The following is a 21,335-nucleotide window of genomic DNA, read 5'->3' as shown; positions in this document are numbered from 1 at the left end:
CAAAGAAGTGCTAAACCAAAGTTTAAAAAATTGTTTGGCTGGCAGCTCACAGGTGTGGATAGGTGAGGATGAATTGGGAGGGATTGATCCATGATGAACCAGCTATGTCCTCAACTAGTTCTGGAAAAGAAATGGCACTATTGTGAATAAATAGTCACAGCCAGCAGCACATGTGATATTCTGAGAGGTGACAAAATGCTATCGGCCTCAAAGAAATAAAACTGTAAGAAGGCTGCCACACAAATTCTCTTACAGTAAAAGCCAAGGAAAACTCATTACACACTCATTGGTATCAGAACCAATAGCCAAAGATGGGCAGAGCTACCTCTCTTTCCGTTGAACATCTTTGCAGCTGAAGACTTATGCAAGGCCTCTTTTAGGCCTTGTGTTCTTTTTTTCTCTGAAGAGGAGACATCCATGTATATACAGAGTTCATGTAAGACCTGACAAATATTTTGGAAAGTGGCAGCCAAACACTATGTGGTAGATAACTTTGCAAAGCCAAACATCTGATAGATGCTAAAATGGCCATGGTGAACAGTATGCAGAGTCAGGAGGAGAGAAATCTTGCTAATGGTGGCTTACAGATCTTGAATAAATCCTTACTCCTGGTTGTATAACCAACTACACTATTGATGAAATATCCTGCATATACCCATTGGCAATTATTCTGGAAGCAGTGAAAAACATTAAAACCAGTTGTCTAAAAGTGACTGGGGATAAGATTAAGGCAGTGTCAGAAGAACATGAGAAAAAACAAATTGAGCCTGTAACCCAGGGGTGCTATTCAACAGGTTCTGACAGGTTCTGGAGAACCGGTAGTGGAAATTTTAGTTCAGAGAACCGGCAAATACCACCTCTGGCTGGCCCCAGAGTGGGGTGGGAATGGAGATTTTGCTGTATCCTTCCCCTGCCATGCCCACCAAGCCACGCCCACAGAGCCAGTAGTAAAAAAAATTGAATTCCACCACTGCTGTAACCATTTTATGAAGTCTTTTAGGCTGGGAGATAGTGACTGCTCTTATATCACCCCTCAAACTCCACTTCGATATAAGGAGTTTTCTGTCTCCAGGCTTGCGATTCTGGGATTTGGTAATCAGGAAAGCACAAAACTGGAAAAAGCTGGCACATACTCTCTAATACTGTACGACCAAATTCAGTTGATTTTATTAATTATGTCAGAAATGAGAACAACCCTCTAATAATACACCGAGAACAGCTGATAATATTGTTTCCATACCTCTGTGTGAATCATTTAAAAATTTACCTTAAACAAAATGTTTCCTATCTCTCTGTCTTTATCCATTCTCTCTTCTCTTGATTTTCTTATGCATACAAAGCATGTTTTTTAAAAAGACAGTAAAACTATCACAAGGCATCAAAGATCTGAGACAGTAACTTGGCTTCACAGTATTTATTTACAGTAGCTAATGCCTTTGGCTATGAAACGTTGTATGAATAAGTCTATAGAGAATGCCTTGTTACAGAGAAAAGCACAATTTAATTTAAAGGCCTGAATATAGTGTTTCATTTCTGTTCTTTCATGTAATATGTGAATTCTATGTGGAATATGTGGTTTATAATTTTTTTAAGCGAGGTTGGAGTGAGAAAGTATTAGAACCACTTGGAAGGAGAAGTAATATGTTCCATAGCCAAATTTGCTTTTGAGTTTTGCTATCCTATAAACCTGGCACAGGACATATATCCAGAGGTTGGCGTCACATAATGTAAAACTGGTTCATCCAGCACCGGAAACGTGAGCGCATGCGCACAACACAGCGATATAAGACGAAATAGCACTGGGGCAAGTGGGCAGGCCACCCACCAGTCGGAACTGCCGATTTGCTTGAACCGGTCAGAACTAGCAGCAGCCCACTACTCCATATACCCTTATTGATCTAGGAATCATGGTCTCCTTGTTTCAGTTTGAATCAGCAAAATGAAAAGAACATTCAAAGATGTATATCACAAGGATCATATTTCCCACTGATCTGCAAATATTTAACATTGTGTGGCACAATAGTAACCAGAATAAATAATCATTTCAGAATATGGACTGCTAGTAATATCATAAGTCAGTTATTTTAAGGACAAATTTATTTTATAACATTTCTGTATTTACATATTTCTCCCTCCCCTCCCAAAAACCTAGAATGTTAATTCGGATATAAAAGTTGCATATAATGAAACCAGTTGCATCAGGAAATTTTGGGAAATCCCCCAAATTGGCATATTTTCAAAAATCTGTGTTTTAAGAGCATGCAATCATTTTTCTTTTTTAATATTGTAACGTTTAAATAAAATATTTCCTATATAGGACATGTTCATGCAATTGTGCCCAGTCTCACAGCAGTGGCATCCACTCATCTATTATCCCGAAGCTTCTGGTTATTCCTAGGTTACTAAAAATAGCTAGATACAGGTAGTGCTCGACTTACAACCACAAATTGGACCTAAGCAGGGCAGTTGTTAAGGTAGTCACAACTGATTTTATAATCTTTTTTTTGCCATGGTTGTTAAATGAATTGGTGCAGATACTAAGTGAATCATGTAGTCATTAAGCGAATCTGGCTTTCTCCATTGACTTTGCTTGTCAGAAGCCAGCTGGGAAGGTCACAATTGGGTATCCAGGATGATGCAACCATCATAAAATCAGGCCATTTTTCCAAGAGCCTGAATTTTGATCATATGACCCTAGGAATGCTGCACCGTAAGTGCAAGGACTAGTTGTAAGTCACTTTTTCAACGTCATTGTAACTTTGAACACTCACTAGACGAATGGTTGTAAGTCAAGGACTATCTGTACTTGTAGAAATAATGGAAAATAATGGTAAATTGCATCCCATGTGAGTGTTAAAATAACACTGAACTCTGTAAATGGAATGGAATGGAACAGGCCACCAGCTTATCTTTTGCAACAACAGATAATTTTTGCAATATGTGAAAGCGTGGGGTTTGATTTAGTTATAGTGCAATTCTACATGGAAATAATGTTGCTGGCTTCTCCCAAGATAATTATGTGAAAGGTTGCAGTTTTACAGAACCTTCTTAACTCTCCAATCATCCCACCATGAATTTAGCAATATGGGAGAAACCAAGGAATGGCATTTCCTCATTTTTTGTTTTGCTCCTAGAGATAGTTTATTTTATAGATAGTTTTGCATTGAAATTGATTTAAGGAATTTATTAGTCTTAGTGGATAGCTGGCACACCTAGAGTCCAGGAAGACTGGATTTACTTACTTCTGTGGCACCTCTTGATACTCAGACGGTGATATCCCCCAATGTCAAAATAGTAATGCTTGCAAGAGGTTTGAGGACATACTTCCCTTCTAAGAATAAAGAACTGGGAGAACAGACAGACCCTCTGGCTCGGGGTTATCTCCCAAGGGACAGCTTTCATGCATTTGCAGTTACTTATAGCTTGGCTGTCATATTTAATGTTCCAAAAGAAACATTATGTTTCAATAATATTGATCAATTGCCTTTCAGTCTGAAGGTCTTCTAGGACAATATACAAAATTATAAATTGATAACAGAAATGTATAATTCTGAAAGTTAAAACAGTACACTAGACTCTAAAAAAGTGGTGAATAAGAAAAAATCAGAAAAGTATTTTAGTGAAGAGCAACTCAAACTGTAATATGCCTGCCTGCCTGCCTGCCTATTTATCGTCTGTCTGTCTGTCTGTCTGTCTGTCTGTCTGTCTGTCTATCTATCTATCTATCTATCTATCTATCTATCTATCTATCATCTATCTATCTATCTATCTATCTATCTATCTATCTATCTATCTATCTACCTACCTACCTACCTACCTACCTACCTACCTACCTACCTACCTACCTATCCTCTCTCTCTCATATTAGGGCATTCCAGGACTGCTGCCTAGACTGGGGAGTCAGGAGAAAATCTTAGGAAAAGTACAAACAATGTCTGTATTGTTTCCAATAAAATTGCATGAACATGTACATGAGATCATTAGATACTGAACTCCTCTTGAAAGAAACCTTATTTAATATTACATATATTTCTAACATAAATTCAAGGATGTTCTTAAATCATTCTTCCCCTAGGCTGGTGTCCTCCAGGTGTGTTACAACTATAATGTTGACTGGGAATTCTGGGAGTTGTGGTCCAAAATTTCTGGAGAGTATTCAGTTTTGGAAAGTTGCTTTAAGCAAATGCAAGCCAAACACTACAGTTTTGCCTCAGTGCAAATTTTCTTCTTTCAGTTTAAGCCATTTTCCAATCAGTGTACATAAGCCGGTGCTTTTTCTTCATTGAGGGACTTCTTTCTTTCCTTCATGTTCTTTTATCATTTTTAATCTTTTTTCCAGCATTGCTTTCCATTCGTTTCTGAGTCTGTTTGGAAGAAAGGCAGATGGTTAGCATAGGCATTGCTTAACCAGCAGGAACCTTGCTATGGCCAATGCACTATCTTTCTTTTTAATTTCCCATAACCAGGAAAGGTTGGGCAGATTTTTAAAATTTCTCCTACATTTTTCCAAGCAATTCTTGCTTCTCTCAACTGGGTATGATCACCTTAGATAGAATATAAGGGAGTTTGTTATAGTGATTAAGGCACTGGGCAAAAAACTGGAAGACTGTGAGTTCTAGTCCCATTTTAGGCACGAAGTCAATTTGGTGACCTCTTCAGCCACTCACTCTCTTTCAGCCCCAGGAAGCAGGCAATGGCAAATTATTTCCAAAAAAATTTCAAGAAAATTGCAGGAACTACTCCAGGTAGTTGCCATGAGTCAAAAAGTGACTTAAAGGAGAAAGAAAAGAAGGAGGGAGGGAGGGAGGGAGGAAGGAAGGAAGGAAGGAAGGAAGGAAGGAAGGAAGGAAGGAAGGAAGGAAAGAAGGAAGGAAGTCCAGATCTTCCTCTCCATTGGAGAACACTGCTATGCCCAAAATGTCCTGCCATATTGCCATTCTGGGGAATAGGGAATTATCTTTTCTCTAAGTCAGAAATTGTTATGGTCTCATTCTCACACATTTGCTGCATATACTGTTTGTGAGATTTACAAACAAAATCAATCACAAATAGTCAGCCAAGTACTCACTCACTTGGTCAATGCACTTCTCTGTAAACGGTCTTTCTCGGCTTTCGAATGTTGAGTTTGCTTCTCAATGGTCTTTTCCCAGAAGATTTTCAGCTCACCAGTCTCACAGGCAAGGACTTCATAGCGAAAATATTGATTGTTCATTTTCTATAAAGGGGAAAGAGAAAATTTTCCCCGCCCCAAATTAGAAATTGAAAAACTGCTTCATTCTTTTATAATGTTTCTGCTATGGCCTATTGTGCAAGGGACTCATAATTTCACAGAAACTTATTAGGTTGTTTTTCATTCCTAAAGCTCCTAAGAATTGTGATCTATAATTGTTCATTTAATAGAGGATGTGATTAAAAAAGCAAAACAAAACAAAACCCTCCATCTTTTGCTTCCATATAACTGTAAACATAAGAAAGATGTGCCATCAAGTTCTGCCATCATCCAATTACATTTTAATACATTCTGAAAAGAAACTAATTACATAATTAGTATTCCATGTGATTTGGCCCTATTATAACTAGACTATAAGTTCATAGCAGACATTTAAATGTTCAAAGCCTATGATTTTGGAGAATATTCTCCCATTTTTGTACCCCAAAATGGTCAGATAAGAGAGGAAAGGAAGAAAAAGCAAGTTAGAAGCTTTCTTTTTTTGTTTTTAAATGTCTATGGAGGTTTTCAGTCATCAAGGTCATCGTTGTCCCAAATGTGCTTTTTCAAGAGGCAACTGGACTTTCTGGTTTTTCTTTGAAGATGTTTCGATTCTCATCCTCATCCTCATCTTGTTTTTAAATGAACAAAAATTCTCATGGGAAATTAAATTCTCTTAATTCTCACGGAAAATTGACACTCCAGAACAGAGAAATTGAGAATAACAAGTAAATTCTCCCTGGTTAAGGTCATCTTATTTTTAACCAGCCTTCTAAATTGACTACAGAATTTGGATCAGATGCATCAGAAGTATCTGGAATTCCTAAGTTGTTATTTTAATTGGGAAAAAAATTGTAATGATCTAAACCTTCAGAATTTTATAATGGTACACATGATAATTTATGATGGTAGGCATGGCAAGTTCATAATCATAATCACAAGTTTATTTTGCCAAGCATATATAAGATAACAGGTAAAAGTATAAACATAATTTGAATACATGAAAAGAGTAAGTAAAAAGGAATAAGTTACAAGAAAACTAAAGCATTCAAATAATCTGTTTTACAAGTCAATGGGGATAGCATGTCAAAGAATGCTAAATATGTGTCTTTTGATCATAAAATGCATTTCATCAAACAGAGGATTCTTTGTTGGGTGTATTGCATAGTACTGATTGTTTTGTCATCATTCTTGCATGGCAGGGATATTACTGTTGATATACAGTCAATGAACTGAAATGGTTTTGCTGAATCAGGGAATGGTTGAATGCCAACTTCATTGATAAAGTATGTCTTCAACATATGGTACGACATTGATACTCTACTAGTAGAGATGTCAGCTTGGAAATTGGCCTTATATTTAATGACTTTCTACTTTCTCCAGACTATTTTTCAGTAATGTTTTAGGTCTTAAGGACAAACTACCATGTTTCCCTGAAAATAAGATCCTGTCTTATATTTTTTTGAACCCTGAAATAAGCACTTGGCCTTATCACCATGTGGTCAAAAGTCCGATTATTATCAGGGAATGTCTTATTTTGGGGAAAACAGGGTACATGTGTAATGTGAAGGTGGCATATCCCTCTACCTTGTAATTACTGATAAGAGTTAGGGTCTGAGTTAGGATTGTAGCATGTGACAAAGGAAAATTGAAACTTCCCATGTGTAAAAATGTATAAGAAGAAAAAATGATTGCCAATTGGAAGTTTATGACTGGTTTTTAAATGTCTGCATATGGATACATATCTGAATGTCTGTAATGGTCAAGGTCAGGAAGGAAACAGCACCTGATTCTAATCCTAATTAGGAGTCTGCTATTTCTTAATAAATAGAAAGGTTAAACACTACAGATGATGTCCTTGAGAAAATAAAACCTATGTAACAAACTACTATTGTGTTATAGTTGCCACAAATATTTTCGAATGATTAGTTCTTTAAAAAATCAGCAGTATAATTTTCTTGCTTCTTTATATATATGATCTAGCAAAACTATTTTTATGAAAAAATATTGCTAGAATAATAAAAGCACGAGAGCTAATTTGATTACACTGTAGTTTGAAGGAGATAAAGATGCCACTTGGGGACCACTGGTCATGAAAGTGAGATCTTAGGAGGCAGGTTGTTTTATTAGGAGATAATTCTTATTCAATGCTCATTAGGGTTTGTTCTGAATGACAAAATGTATTGATTTTTCAGTTAATCTTTGCAGTATATAGATTAATTTCGAATTAAAGTGAAGAAGATTAACGTTTGCTCATGATTGCAGAATCATGTTCCCTTAAAAAGTATAATTTCCTTGGAAACGATAAGCCAATACGTTGCCTACTTTTTAATGTTATTTCTTTGGCAATCACTTCTAGGCAAATACTGTTTTATATCAAAAAGAACGCACGGGAGTGCATATCAGCACATCTCTTCTTTCCCCTGCCTGCTCCACATTGGTTAATGGCACTGACTGCAATCAAGTCATTAATAAAATTGAGAAATTATCCTGAGGTTTGTTATAATAAAGCTTGTTTGCTGAACAATGGGTTCTCAGCTCATTTGTGTATATATAGAACAGCTTTTCCCCAAGATGAATTGGATTGCAGCTCTCATATTTTACAGTAAGCATGCAGTTGACACATGACACAATTGAATAGAGTAGCTAATGTTTTCAAAGTTAGGAATGAAATTCAAACTTAATTTGCTAAACAAAATTCAAAAGGCACTTTAGAGGGGATCCAGAGAAATGGGAACCTGTTCTGAGAAGGGCAGCGGGCATAATCAGAGATCTTGAAATTTAGCCCTCGAAAGAGTGATTCACAGAGCCTGCAATGCTTGAGAAAAGGCAGCTGGAAAGAAGGAACACCTGTAGTAATCAGAGCATATAAAAGAAAAAAGGAATTGTTCTAACTTATAGGAGAGCTCCGGACAGACAACAGTGGATTTAAATTGGACAAAGGTGGATTTTGATTCCATGTTAGACAAAAATAACCCAACTATAAAAGCAATTCAACCGAGGAACCACTCATCTAGAGATGATGCTCTTGCTTTCCATGGATATGTTTAAGATAGGAGAATTGAATACGCTTTTGGTCTGGGGATCTTTAATTTGGATTTCTTCATTGAGCAGGAGATCGATACCTTAGATCAGAGGTGTCCAACCTTGGCCATGGCTTCCCCATGGCTGGCTGGGGAATTCTGAAAGTAGAAGTCCATAGGTCTTAAAGTTGCCAAGGTTAGACAACTGCCTGAGATGCTCCCTTCCTGTTCAGCATTTGGGATTAAATTCAAAGAACTGAATGATAAAATGAGAATGATTTTGACTTCAACACCCTGCATTGATCAGGAATCCATTAAAGCACCTCCAACAGAGAGCTCTCCAGCCTCAGTTTCAATGCCCCCCCCCCAAAAGGGGGAAAATTAACAATCTCCCTTGGCAATCAGTATGATTTCTGTTATTTCTTTAAGAATGCGATGTTGTATATAGTAAAATGATGTTATTTCCTAAGAAAAATAGAGGTGAAATGGTATTTCCTATTCTACCTGTAGCAGGTGACTGAACAAACTTGCAGGGAAAATAAAATCTGTCAGCTTTTCAGTTGCTAGTTGCCTCCCAGATTGTGCCACGAATTGGGCACTGCTTGCTTTCTTTCCCCTCACTGTCTTCTAAATTTCTTTTCCTAGAGCAAATATGAAGACTAACTTTTATAGTTCAACCACCCATAGTCTCTGCATTCACTCAAAGATTTACTTTGAGTGAATGTCTGTCAGTCAGGGTAAGAAACACAAAGCTGAGTACAACTAATCTTCATATAAATTAAATCACTGGGTTGGAAACTCAAAGATCTTGTATGTCAAGTGCAGAAATAAACCCTTTGAAGTGGGCAGTTGTTTTCAAAGCAATTGCTTGAATGTGTGCTCTGCAGTGTTTTGGCTTTTTCTCTTTGAAAAACCAACCTTGTGCCATGATGTAAGTTGCCTGTCGTGCTTGTGTTCAGTTCTGAAAAATAAAGTGGATTACAACAAGGCAAGCATTAGATGAAACGCTGTAGTCCAAATCCTTCAGCTCCTTTGTGGTTGTGGGCATTGGGTCTTTTATTGTGGGTTCCTCTTGCATATTTCTATATGATTGCTTATGTATTATCTCTAATCCTTGAAGTCTGAGGAAAGATTTGTTCTTGTATTAGTGACTTGCTTCCTGGGGTTGCTGCAAAACTCTGAAGCACTATTATTGGATTTCTCAGTGGTTAGCATGATGGAGCCTAAGGGCCCTTCAACACCTGCATAGTTCTTGGTTCCCAAACTCTCAAAAGCAATGTGAAGACAATCTGTGATTTCCTGTCTGGAACAGCTGAGGATAGAAAATGTCCTCCCCTGAGCTACTGCAGGTTTTGTAGGGAAAAAAAAAAAAAACCAAAATATCGAACAGAAAAAAATTGCCACTGGTAGTCTTATTTTTAATAACAATTTTATTAATGGTTACAATTAAAAAGAAAAAAAAGTTAATACAAACTAAATAGAGAGTAAATACAAAAAAAAATAAAAAAATGCAGAAAAGAAAGAAAAATAGAAAAGATAATAAAGGGAAAAAAGAAATATATAAACAAATAACTTCCCCTTCCATCACAGTAAGCATAATCTGTTTTCATATCATTCTCTTTTAATATACAACAAATGTATATTTTGTATCTCATATTCTACCTTGTATCTATGGACAAATCCATAAAGCGTTATCATTGCAGTCCTGATAACAGCAAAAGTCCATTCAGAATTACCAGAGATAGCAACATATTTATTGTAACCTTATAACCTTGTAAACCAACTTTTGGCAATCTTGGTCTTGAAGCGCTTCAAGTTTGATTTATTTTCATTTTTTTTCATTTGGTCTTTCCCCCAAAATTTATTTTTCTTTACTTCTTTATTTATTAGATTTGTGTGCCATCCATCTTATTAAGAGGCGACTCTGGAAATCCTTCAAAACCTTAACAAGACTCTTTTGTAAAACCAAAATAGGAAAGTTATCCAAGTCACTGTTTTGGTTTGTTATTTGTATGTTTCTTTTAGTCATTAAGACACCAGCTGGTTTCATTTGTATATCAAATATATCATTTTTTCCACATTGTTCTTGTCATTTTTAAGACAAGACATGCATCTATCATTTTTAAATGCACATTCAAATCAATTTCAGTCTTATTCAGTAGAACTTGTCCCTCTTTCACATCATTAAATAAACTGGGTCTAACAGAAGCTAAGGGATGTGGTGGCTCAGTGGCTAAGACGCTGAGCTTGTTGATCAAAAGGTCAGCAGTTCAGCGGTTCGAAACCCTAGTGCTGCATAACGGGGTGAGCTCCTGTTACTTGTCCCAGCTTCTGCCAACCTAGCAGTTTGAAAGCATATAAAAAATGCAAGTAGAAAAATAGGGACCACCTTTGGTGGGAAGGTAACAGCGTTCCGTGCGCCTTTGGCGTTTAGTCATGCCGGCCACATGACCACAGAGATGTCTTCTGACAGCAATGGCTCTTCGGCTTTGAAACAGAGATGAGCACTGCCCCCTAGAGTCAGGAATGATTAGCACATATGTGTGAGGGGACCTATCAGAAGCTAAACATATTGGGACCTGTTTCTTAAGGATAGCAAAGACATTTAACAAATAACTTTAGGCTGCTATAACTCACTTATGTAACAGACCATAGTTTAACTCTTAGTGCAGTATGAAAATGACTATAGTCACATATATAAGCCATAACAGGTTTGTCATTTGTTAATCTTGCAATTGTACATTACAGTTGAACAGACTTTGCCACTGTCGTTTTCTTGTGACAGTTGTTAAATGCAGTTGTTTAGTAACATGATTGTTAAGTGAATCTGGCTTCCCTATTGGCTTTGCTTATAAGATCACAAAAGGGGCCACATGATCCCAGGACACTGCAACCGTCATAAATATGAGTCAGTTGCCAAGCATCCAAATTTTGATCATATGACCACGGGGATGCTGCAATGGTTGTAAGTGTGAAAAACAGTCAAAAGTCACCTTTTCACTGTGGTTGTAACCTTGAATGGCCACTGAATGAACTGTTGTAAATTGAGGACTACTTGTATATGTTTCCACCTTAAGAAGTAAAACAGAATAATGACTTGAAGCTGCAAATAGCCTACTAGCCCCACATAACCTACCTATTTTTGGGTCACCAAAAGCATGAATGGATCCAAAAAGTTGCTGTTGTTTTTGGATTGGGGGCTGGAAAAATGGACACCTTTAATTAATGTACCAATTTCACCCCTTAAACAGATCATGGCCCTGCCTGCTTTTGTAATGCAATCCTGTACTTCTGTATAATTGCCCTGCCTCAATTGTTCCCAATTTGCACATGGAGACCATAATATAGATATCTAATCTCACTACCAGCATACTACCAATCTTTCTTGGTATACTAAAACAAACAAATAAATAAGCAAATGGTCCAAATCTTGGGAGATTGTTAATTCTTGCAAAATGCTGATTTCTCATTCAATATCTCATGAGACTTCACAACAAGACTCTAACCTATCGGTGTCAAACTCACCATGTCACATTGCTGTCATGTGACATTTCGTGACATTTTTCCCATTTGTGGAGCTGGGTTGGGCGTGGCCTGTGCGTGATGCATCCAGCCCACGGGCTGCCAGTTTAACACCCCTGCTCTAACCTCGTGTGAGGTTTGACGATTTCAAAATAATTCAACTTTTTTTTTAAAAAAGGAATTTTGAGATGTTATGGGAGAACAGGATTCTCTTGTATAGCGTGCTGCCTGCTGCTGGCATTGTAATATTACCCAATCCTTTGCTTGGACCATGTTCCTCAAATACTTTTACTGACAATAGATGGATTTACGCAAAGAAAAGGATTGGGAAATGCTTCTTTACATGACAAGGGTAATGAGGGGAACAAGTTCAAAAACAGAGAATGTAGCTTTAAGCAGGAACAACTCCTTGCCTACTTAAATGCCGGATTTTTAAATCTTTGAAGATGAGCAAATAGTAATGTTCTGAAAACTATGCAATCTGTTTCAGGTAGTCTTTCTGTAAATCTCTGGGGTTAGTCCCGACCTGAGCTAGCCTGTAACTGCTGCAGAAATTCTGACTGAATGAGATTTAATTTAAGCCTGCGGTGACAAGCTTGCCAAAAGACAACAATGAGAAACCTGCTCCCAGGCAATCATTCCTGACACTGGACTAGTTGTAAACAGGCTGAGCAGATGCATCGGCTGCCAGATGAAAGAAACAATCGGACAGTTCAGAAAACATTTTTACTATACGAGATACTATAGGAAAGCTTATCTTTAGATTTAATCATATTAGATTGCACTGATTATTTTTAGATTGAATTTGCAAAGGTAGGGCTCATAGGGATTGGACAACTGTGTTACCAAAGAAGTAAATGAAATTCAGAAATAGTATTAATGTTGTTATCTGGAAAGCAAGATAGATCAAATGTATCTCAGTATCTGCAAGGTAGAGGAAAAGATGAAAAAATAGGAGCTTCTGTCTGGCATTTACAGCCATGTCCAGTATATAAGGATTATGGCAGGATAGTTTTCAATTTCCCAAAAGCAGTTGATTTAGGTAATTTCCCTAGTAATCACTTATAGCATCTTCTAGAGTCACCCAGAAAATATTAATATGAAACTTATAAGACTGATGGAGTGTGTGGCATGAATATTTCTAATCCTCATAAGTCATACATAAAATACCTCATTCGGTACTAACCTTCCTCTGGCCCAAATGGTTAACCAGGAAAGGCAACTGGCTTTCTGACTGGGTTCACATGCTGGGTTTAGCATGCCTGCTTATGCTTGCTTAAATATCATTATTGATCCAATGAGAATTGGCGGCATTCCCAAAACGCTAAACCAAACCAAACCAAACATGCCAGAGTCTGATTTAGCACAATATGTCAATCTAAGATTTTATGACAATATACCTTAGTCTTCCTTAGCATCATTCTCTCTAGAAGTTTTGGATTTCAGCTTCCACTGTTGATTATTAATATGGTAAAAGAATATGCCACAATGGAATTATGGGGACTGAAGTTCAGCACACTTAGAGATCAATAGTCAGAGAAGAAAAGAACGGAAGGAACATACCTTTATATAAGTCACTCCAGAGTTCCTAACTGTGTTGCAATTTTGCTAAAACCTATGGTTGCAAATAAATATTTTAAATCAGGATAATTGTGTGTTCCAGCCTATTAAAGTCTAGAGAAAGTAGGAAAAAAGTATCCAATTTTAGAAGTCATCCCTGAAATGGAAAACTATATTTTTAGACCATATGAGCTTCTTTCTAGCTTCAGGTTCATGTTTCATTTTTTTGTGCTATAAAGCCAAAAGAACCTTGGGTTTTTCAGATGGAGACAATGGCAAATGCCAGGCCACTCCTATCATTTCCATTCCTCTAAAGCCAATCACTAATCATCTTCACTTTTGTTGACCTTGCAACACAAATAACTTGCTGGAAGTGCTACAAGCCACCTACCAGCAGATCAACAGGACAATTTAAAAAAATTACCTAATCAAATGCCACCCTACACTGAATTTTACATGATAAAAATCTGCCCAATTCCATTCCATAAAGTGCTAATACAGCTAGCTATGTTTCTTGGAACATTGTGTGTGTGTGTGTGTGTGTGTGTCTGGTCTCTGTCGCCCTTCATCTATCCACCTATTATGAGATGATGCTTCCCAGCTGACATTTCTCTGTTGTACTTAAAAGGCCCTGTGAGATACAAAAGGGAAATTGTCAGCAATTTTATAAACAAACTTTTTTTTCTTAACAAGTTATAAACAGGATAATATGTTGCTACTGTAGCCAATGGGAATGTAGGAGTGTTTGTCAGCAGTTCTAAACACCAATCAACAATTTCCCGGAATTCTAGAATGCTGAACCTTTATGGGATGATGGTAAGGAGATACCTCCCTTGAATACAAGACCTTGGAGGTGGGGTGTTATGAACTAAGAGGGAGAGAGCATCTGGGTTCCCTGAATGTGGATTTCTCTAAAATGTAATCCTAAATTATAATCAAATGCAAGCAATAGTTGAAAAGTAGACTTTTTTGGAAGATTGACTGTTGTTTGCTACTCAAGAAAAATATCCTTCCCTGATGACAAAGGTCTAGGCAGCAAATTTATCCAGTGGCCAATCCACCTTCTTAATAAACTTTGGTTGAACAATACAGGTAGTAACTAGTTTCTACCCATTAAAAACAAGGCTTTAGGGAGCCATTGTTGTGTCATGACAGTCAGGTGCAGTGGTTAAAACACTAAACTAGAAACCAGGAAGTTGTAAGATTTAGGGGTGCGAACCAATTGAGAAAAATGTGCCAAGAAAACTTCAGAGTCTTAGTACAGGCAAGTTGGATCAAAAGGCCAATGTAGAAGATTCCTGAAGATGTCTCCAACTCAGAGTGTAAGGAAGAAGAATCTGTGATGAAGAGCAAAAAAGGAGCTATATTTGAAAACAGATAAATAAAATGTATCAGTGCATATTAATCTGGTAGATGGATGATTTTATTACTTTAATTTTTACAGCAAAGCGTCTCACATGTGGGCTGGCACGTATGATCAGGAAACCAGACTTCAAAGAACTACAGATTCTAATGCTTTAAAAACGCATCCCGAAATATTCTGATTTTTGAATGGCTTTTAGCAAGATATTTATTAGCATCACATTGTTGTGCTGTCCTATGGGAAGCATAATTATGATTGATGTTGCATTAGAGCAGAATGCAAAGCCTCTCTAAAGACATAATGCAGCATTGCAAGCCCCAACATGTGAGGATTTGACATCCTGTCGGTGAAGAGAGCCCCTCCATCACATAACAGAAGGCTTACATAAGAAAGGGAAAGTGTTTCTGACAGCAGGGTTGTGCTCAAAGAGGTTCAGCAATACTGTTTTGGTTAATCCTGAGATTCAACTCGGCAGCACCACATTGATAAGATCTTGTGGAAGGTTTGCGCCGATGTTTCTTCACCCCTTGTATTTTTCAAGAGGAACTGACAATTCGGCTTTCTTCCATACTGTCTCTCAAACAGATAAGAGCAAGCAATCGTTGCATGATTCTGCAAACATGTTATGCGTTTAATGCTAATTGAAATATTCCATGGCAGAGTCACAGTATTAATGTAACTTTTCCCATCTTATTTTAGACATGTTTATGTGGAAGTTAAAAGCTGGATTAGGTGGATTAGCTGGCTTTTTTTACTTCTCCCTTATACTTTGATTAGGCATTCATTTTCTGGGTTTTATTCTTCTTTTTCAATGGCAAATGAGTAATCTGTTTACACATCAAAACTGTCATGGAATGCTGCTGGCAAAAGCTGAATTAAGACACAAGGAACTTTGGTTTGAATTTCGCCTGTGCTATAAAGACAATCCAAGACTGAAACAAGGAAATAAGTTTCTCCTTTCCTCCCAGTTCTCTGACCAAATGGGAAAATCTTAAACCAGGAGTGTCCAACCTTGGCCATTTTAAGACCAATGGACTTCAACTCCCAGAATTCCCCAGCCAGCCATGGGTAGTTGAAGTCCACAATACTTAAAGTTGCCAAGGTTGGACACCCCATCTTATACCTGTACTAATACCCATCTTATACCTTTACTAATAATGGGCCAGTGCCCTGCATTACATGTAAAGGCAACAGATTGGTATGTGGGCTTGAGCAGGCACATTCAGCTTTATTGTCCAATATGTTTACATTGCTCCTGGATCCCAATACAGGCAATCCTTCCTTAGGGATCACAGTTGGGGCTGGCAACTCCACGTAAGTATGCTTAGCAACTGTAGTTGTTAAGAGGAAAAATCATGTGACTGTGACAAGTTTATCATCTCAATTCTCATTTGGTCATTAAAAGCAAATCACCACAGTTTTTAAATGAAACAGCAAATGACCACAATTTGTGATTTACTTCTATATTCTCCATTAACTCTTTTGTCACAAGTTGGTTGGGATGTACACGAAGGGCAATTACATGACTGTAGGACACAGCGGCAGTAATCTGAGGATTGGTCACAAAGTTGTTTTTTTTACATCATTGTAATTTCAAATGGTCACTAAATGAGACAATAAGCAAAGACTACCTGTATATGCTGTTACAATTGTGCTGATCTGCCTCTTCTGAGCTCACATTGGCTGGCTGACACTGTACACTAAACCTTAAAATATTCTCTGTAAAGCACAATGACTGGATTTGCCAATTTCAAGCCAAACAAAACATATCAGAATTTAGTGGGATGGGTGAATCTATTTACCAAATATAATTTTCATTCTTAAACCTGCTGTTTTCCTCTAAGTTTATTAATGTCTTTAAGGCACTTGCCAAATGGCTAGAGAAAGAGAAACTTGGGAACATCTTTAATTCAATTCCAAAGATACCCACTGGAGTTGGATTTTCTGCATAAGCAGAGAAGGGAGAATGTTTTCAAACCACCTCCATCAAATCTGGTAATGGATCTTCTTTTCTTTTTACATTACATATTAATTTTACTGAAGATACTTGCATTGACTATTGTTCTTCTCCAACCATCTTTTTACCATTAGAAAAAAATTTATCCAGCTTCACCAATTCAAAATAATTCCACATTTTTTCATATTCTCATGGTTTGCATTGTCTATTTGATTGATGAGCAGCAATCTTTATAATGACAAGAAGAAGCACGGACCATTTACAAAATCAGGGTTCTGTCCCAATCTACACATGGACTATTTGCTTATCAACACTTTAAATGTATTCTCAGTTTGTACTGTTGTTTTCGTGAAATATATTCTTTAAATGTAATCTTTCCTTATCTTCCTATGTATAGCTTCATGATTCCATTGGCATAGTAACTTTTTTATAAGCATGACAGCTATTCTCTGTGGGGCTACAACAGTGTCTCATTTTGAGCCAATATCAACATGAACTAATACAAGAAGCATTGAGATGACTGATATATATTTGTGTGTGTGTGTTTAAGTATTTAGATATAATAAGCATGGAAGGCTCAAGGACAAATCTATTTGCAAGCATTTGACTTTTACTAAAGTTTGAAGAAGAAAAAAGAGTTCCAATATAAAAGTCTCTAAAACATATAGATTTAACTAGCATTGTACATTTGATGTCTAGATAGATAAAGATTTCAAAACCATGGATTAATTAATCAACTAATAAGGATAACTTTATTCTGCCCCCAATATCAGTGTGAGATACAAACTGTGATGTTGGCTATTAACTGACATTTATCTGACACATGGTTGATTTTCTTAATTGAGCTCCCCAATTATTGAAAGGCACTTCAATGGAGAAATAGAAGTGTTAATTAATTATGTAAAGTCATTTCGGTTACAACTCTCTGTGAAATGTTGTTTTTTAGGAATTCAAAGAAAATCTTATTCCAGCGAGGATATGGAAATCAGAAATACGTTTATGTTCTAGCTGAGATGTTTGTGGCTGCTAATTACTTCTTCTTTTCCCTGTGAGTTTAAGATTATGTATATAACTTTCCCATCTCACATTTTAATGTTATAACAATTTTGTCAGATACATTATGAGATATGCTTCCTTTAATTTTTTTAAAATACCAAACTGATGCATATTTTTTTTGTTTTATTTATGCTTTCATATATTAAACTTTGAACAGTTTAAGCTATTTTAGTAGCATGTTTATTTTAAATTAAACTTATAATAATATGTAAAATTAATCATCACAAAATCATGAAGGATATTCTGCAGTTAGAAGACAATGCATGTGTAGTTATAGTGTGATCATAAACTGCAATAATAAGTAATATAGTAATTAGGCTGTAAACTAATACAAGCAATTTGCAGAAACACATGAACTAGACTTTGAAATATTAATTAGCTGTAGTAACAAGTTTGGCATGCCATATTTTCACAAAGTTTATAACCAGAAGCCTCTGTTAATATAGAAGACTATACAGATTTTTACTAATTTCAAGACAACAGGAAAAGACTTACAATAACAAACACACACTTTTAAAAAAAATTAATACTAACTACAAGAAGCCTGGATTATTTAAGAAACTTGTTATCTGCAATCTGTTTGGGGGCAAGCCTAATTGATTCACATTAAAAAAACATAGTTCATTTGTGCTTCATAGTTCCAATATTCACTAAAATAAAACCAAGTTCTAATGAAATGCATGAAACTTTGTTCTGATTCATCCATCTATATCTGTCTTCATAATATAATGACCAAAATTCTAAAAGAATGAGTGATTCCAGGTTCACAATAGGTGCTTCTCTGTAACAAACCATATAATATTGGTTTGCATGAACGGAAACAGCTGTTTATGGCCATTTTCTACGTCCGACCTCCAGGCTAATCACACCAGCAGCTGCAAATGAATGAGTAATACATATGATGTACAGAAATCACTGCTCATTCTTTGTTTAAAGAAAGTATGATTGAAGTGACCTGGTTCGTTGATAGACAATTACAATTAAACAATATTGTAACCTCAAATGTTTACAGATCTTTGATTCAAGGTCCTATCTATATCCAAATCAGAAACTGTGTTAAGAAATAAAGTGAAAAACTCCATGTATGTTAATATTGTGTTTCACTTAAGAATGTGGCTCAATTTATATTACCCAGAAGCATTTGGAGATATATTGTCCATTGGATGTGGTAAAGGACATAGTCTTAAAATATCTCCTCTACATCAACAGTGCTAAGTATTTCAGAATGGTGTTAAGCTGAGAATTTCCCCCTGGCTTTTTCCTTATGTTCTTAAATCTATTTAGAAGATTTGAATCAATGATTTTATTCTAATGTGGCCAGCAGCATCTTACCTTTGGTTGCCATATATTAATGCCACATGGGATTCACAGGGCAATCAAAAATGTCTTACTTACTTTTTAGGTGGATTCTGTGTGACCCCAACCGATGACAATTATTATAAAAATGGACCTTGCTTCAGTCCAAGAGGTGTGAGAACAGCAGTGAAATGCATATCGCACCTCTGTACTTTTTATTTGAAGTCAGGGTGGGGGAGGACGACATAAATCCTTCATCGACGGAAGGCTATTTTAGAATAACTAGGAGACCAAACTCATTTCCTGAACATTGCAGCCCCCTGCCTGAGATAACTAGGAAACACAGCCTTCTGGAATAATGCTATCCCTCCTACATTATCTTATTCCACAGGGAGAAGAGGTTGTCCATTGCAAAGTCAGGAAATCAAAAGGACAATTTGAACAAATTGAGAACATTGTAAAGTATGGAAGGAAGGAAGGAAGGAAGGAAGGAAGGAAGGAAGGAAGGAAGGAAGGAAGGAAGGAAGGAAATATAAATATTCAGAATGGTTTTTAATACCCCACCCCCCTCTCCCTTCCCCCCTCCCTCCCTCCCTCCCTCCCTCTCCTTTCCTACCCTAGTAGGCCCTCGTATTCCTTGATAGTCTTCCATTAAGTTTGTGCCAGACTGACATGACATCAACCAAGGTCCATGAGGAGGCTTATATACAAAGATTAATTCTTTCTTCTGCTTCTGCATGGTGAATATATTATTTTATAAACCACTTTCAGAGCTTTATAAAGTGCAAGAAGAGGCGGAAAAGCCTAACCATGGAGATAAATAAAGATAATGCAATTATAATATCCATAGTGTTTTGGAAAATCAAGATGCTTATTTATAATCTAGGATTTTAATAAACCACATTGGAAATAGACCTCTTTGCTCCATTTTGTTACTGATGTTAGATCAACCTTAAAAGATCATGTGTCTATTTATTTTAGAAATATATAAGACTGCTCAATTTTAGAATGGATGACGAAAGCACACAATTTTTTAGGATCATTCTGCATTGTCTTTTATTATACTGAGAATTTATTGTTCTATCATCAAACATCACTAAAACTTACAACTTTCATTTTTTTTTTAATTTTTCAGGTCATTGACAAATGAAGCCTACTGGTCCCAGATCAAATCTCCCATGCCACTGCCAAGATAGGAACCTACGAAACCCCATGAGCCTCTGTTTCATGGATTCACTTTAACCCTCTAAACTAGTTTATCATTAACTGAATTATCAAACAATCTGATTCTTAAGAACTACCTGGGGTGAAGTACCAATTTACACCTCTGCCAACTTTTGCTCTTTTTACTCACCTAATTGTTTTCCAATAACTTATCTGAGATGACTAATGCATTATCATGGGTGAGATTATTAGAATAACCTTGGACCAAAGCTTCTCTAGTTAATAAATCAAAGCATTAAGTATATTTACAAAAGTCAATACAGCGCTGAAGTCAGGGAACAAATTCATGAACATTTCAACAATCAGTCCTCTAGAAATTAAATTTTTGGATGTACATTTTACATATTAAGCTCAAGATGATGCTTGCAAAACGGAGTCCTACCTATTTTGTGTTTACATCAACATCACATATGAGTAGAAAGGGCTGAGACTTTGGTTGCACTGTTGTAATTTCCATCTTGACTTTTTAAATCCACCTCAACACCTACTATTGGATAAAATCTTTTGCAAATATATTCTATGGTACTCACTCATTGTGCAGTTTTAACATATTCAGGAGTGATCAGGTATACGTTTCTAAAATAAATGATTGAATAAGAACTCTGTTACATTAGGTACAAATTCTGTGCATACTAAACTAGTGTTCTCATAGTGAGAAACTGACCAGCCTCATATACAGTTCTGAGAAACTTAGTTATTCCAAGGCATCTTTTAAAATGCATTACATTTTCTTCAATTCCACCTTCTTACACAGCTATGTCATAGCTCAGAGCCTGACCATCTGCAAGACTGCTGCTCCCATTACAAATCTGTCTGACGGTTAAAATCTACCCTACTTAAAATGCTCTGGCTGTCAGCGGCCTGTTCATGTGGCCTATAGAAAAGGCTTAGTCCCAGGGCTTGAGATGTATTCTATTTTTTTAAAAGAGACCCCCGTCTCTTTTGACAGCTTTTGATTGATTGCAAATTAACATTTGAACTGATATTAATTTATGCTTTAATGTCAAATTTCAGAAGAAATGTGAGAAAGAGAGAGAGAGAAAAAGACAAAGAAAGAAGAAAGAAAGAAAGAAAGAAAGAAAGAAAGAAAGAAAGAAAGTTAGTTGAGTTGCTAGTGAAAAAATT

General features: G+C 36.5%; 1 protein-coding gene across 1 annotated transcript; it reads right to left on the bottom strand.

Moving 5' to 3' along the window:
• Positions 1–2,079: 2,079 nt before the first annotated feature.
• On the bottom strand, positions 2,080–19,203 carry LOC132711400 (protein FAM240B-like). Its single transcript, XM_060690220.2, has 3 exons — positions 19,086–19,203; positions 5,073–5,215; positions 2,080–4,364 (listed from the first exon to the last, which is right to left on the bottom strand). Exons 2-3 carry the CDS (start codon positions 5,210–5,212, stop codon positions 4,280–4,282), a joined length of 225 nt encoding a protein of 74 aa, XP_060546203.1. The 5' UTR covers positions 5,213–5,215; positions 19,086–19,203; the 3' UTR covers positions 2,080–4,279.
• Positions 19,204–21,335: the final 2,132 nt, after the last annotated feature.

This window comes from Pantherophis guttatus, chromosome 2 (assembly GCF_059756535.1).
Source record: "Pantherophis guttatus breed Tessera chromosome 2, ASM5975653v1, whole genome shotgun sequence".
NCBI classification, from domain to species: Eukaryota; Metazoa; Chordata; class Lepidosauria; order Squamata; family Colubridae; genus Pantherophis; species Pantherophis guttatus.
Note: the sequence above shows the minus strand (reverse complement) of the source record. Positions and strands in the feature narration are given on the sequence as shown.

What these genes read in the sequence shown, in the direction of transcription:
- LOC132711400 (XM_060690220.2), bottom strand. Translation starts at nt 5,212, where the DNA reads ATGAACAATCAATATTTTCGCTATGAAGTCCTTGCCTGTGAGACTGGT. An exon ending in CAGAGAAGTGCATTGACCAA is followed by an intron (nt 4,365 to 5,072) that starts GTGAGTGAGTAC and finishes TCTTCCAAACAG; the next exon opens with ACTCAGAAACGAATGGAAAG.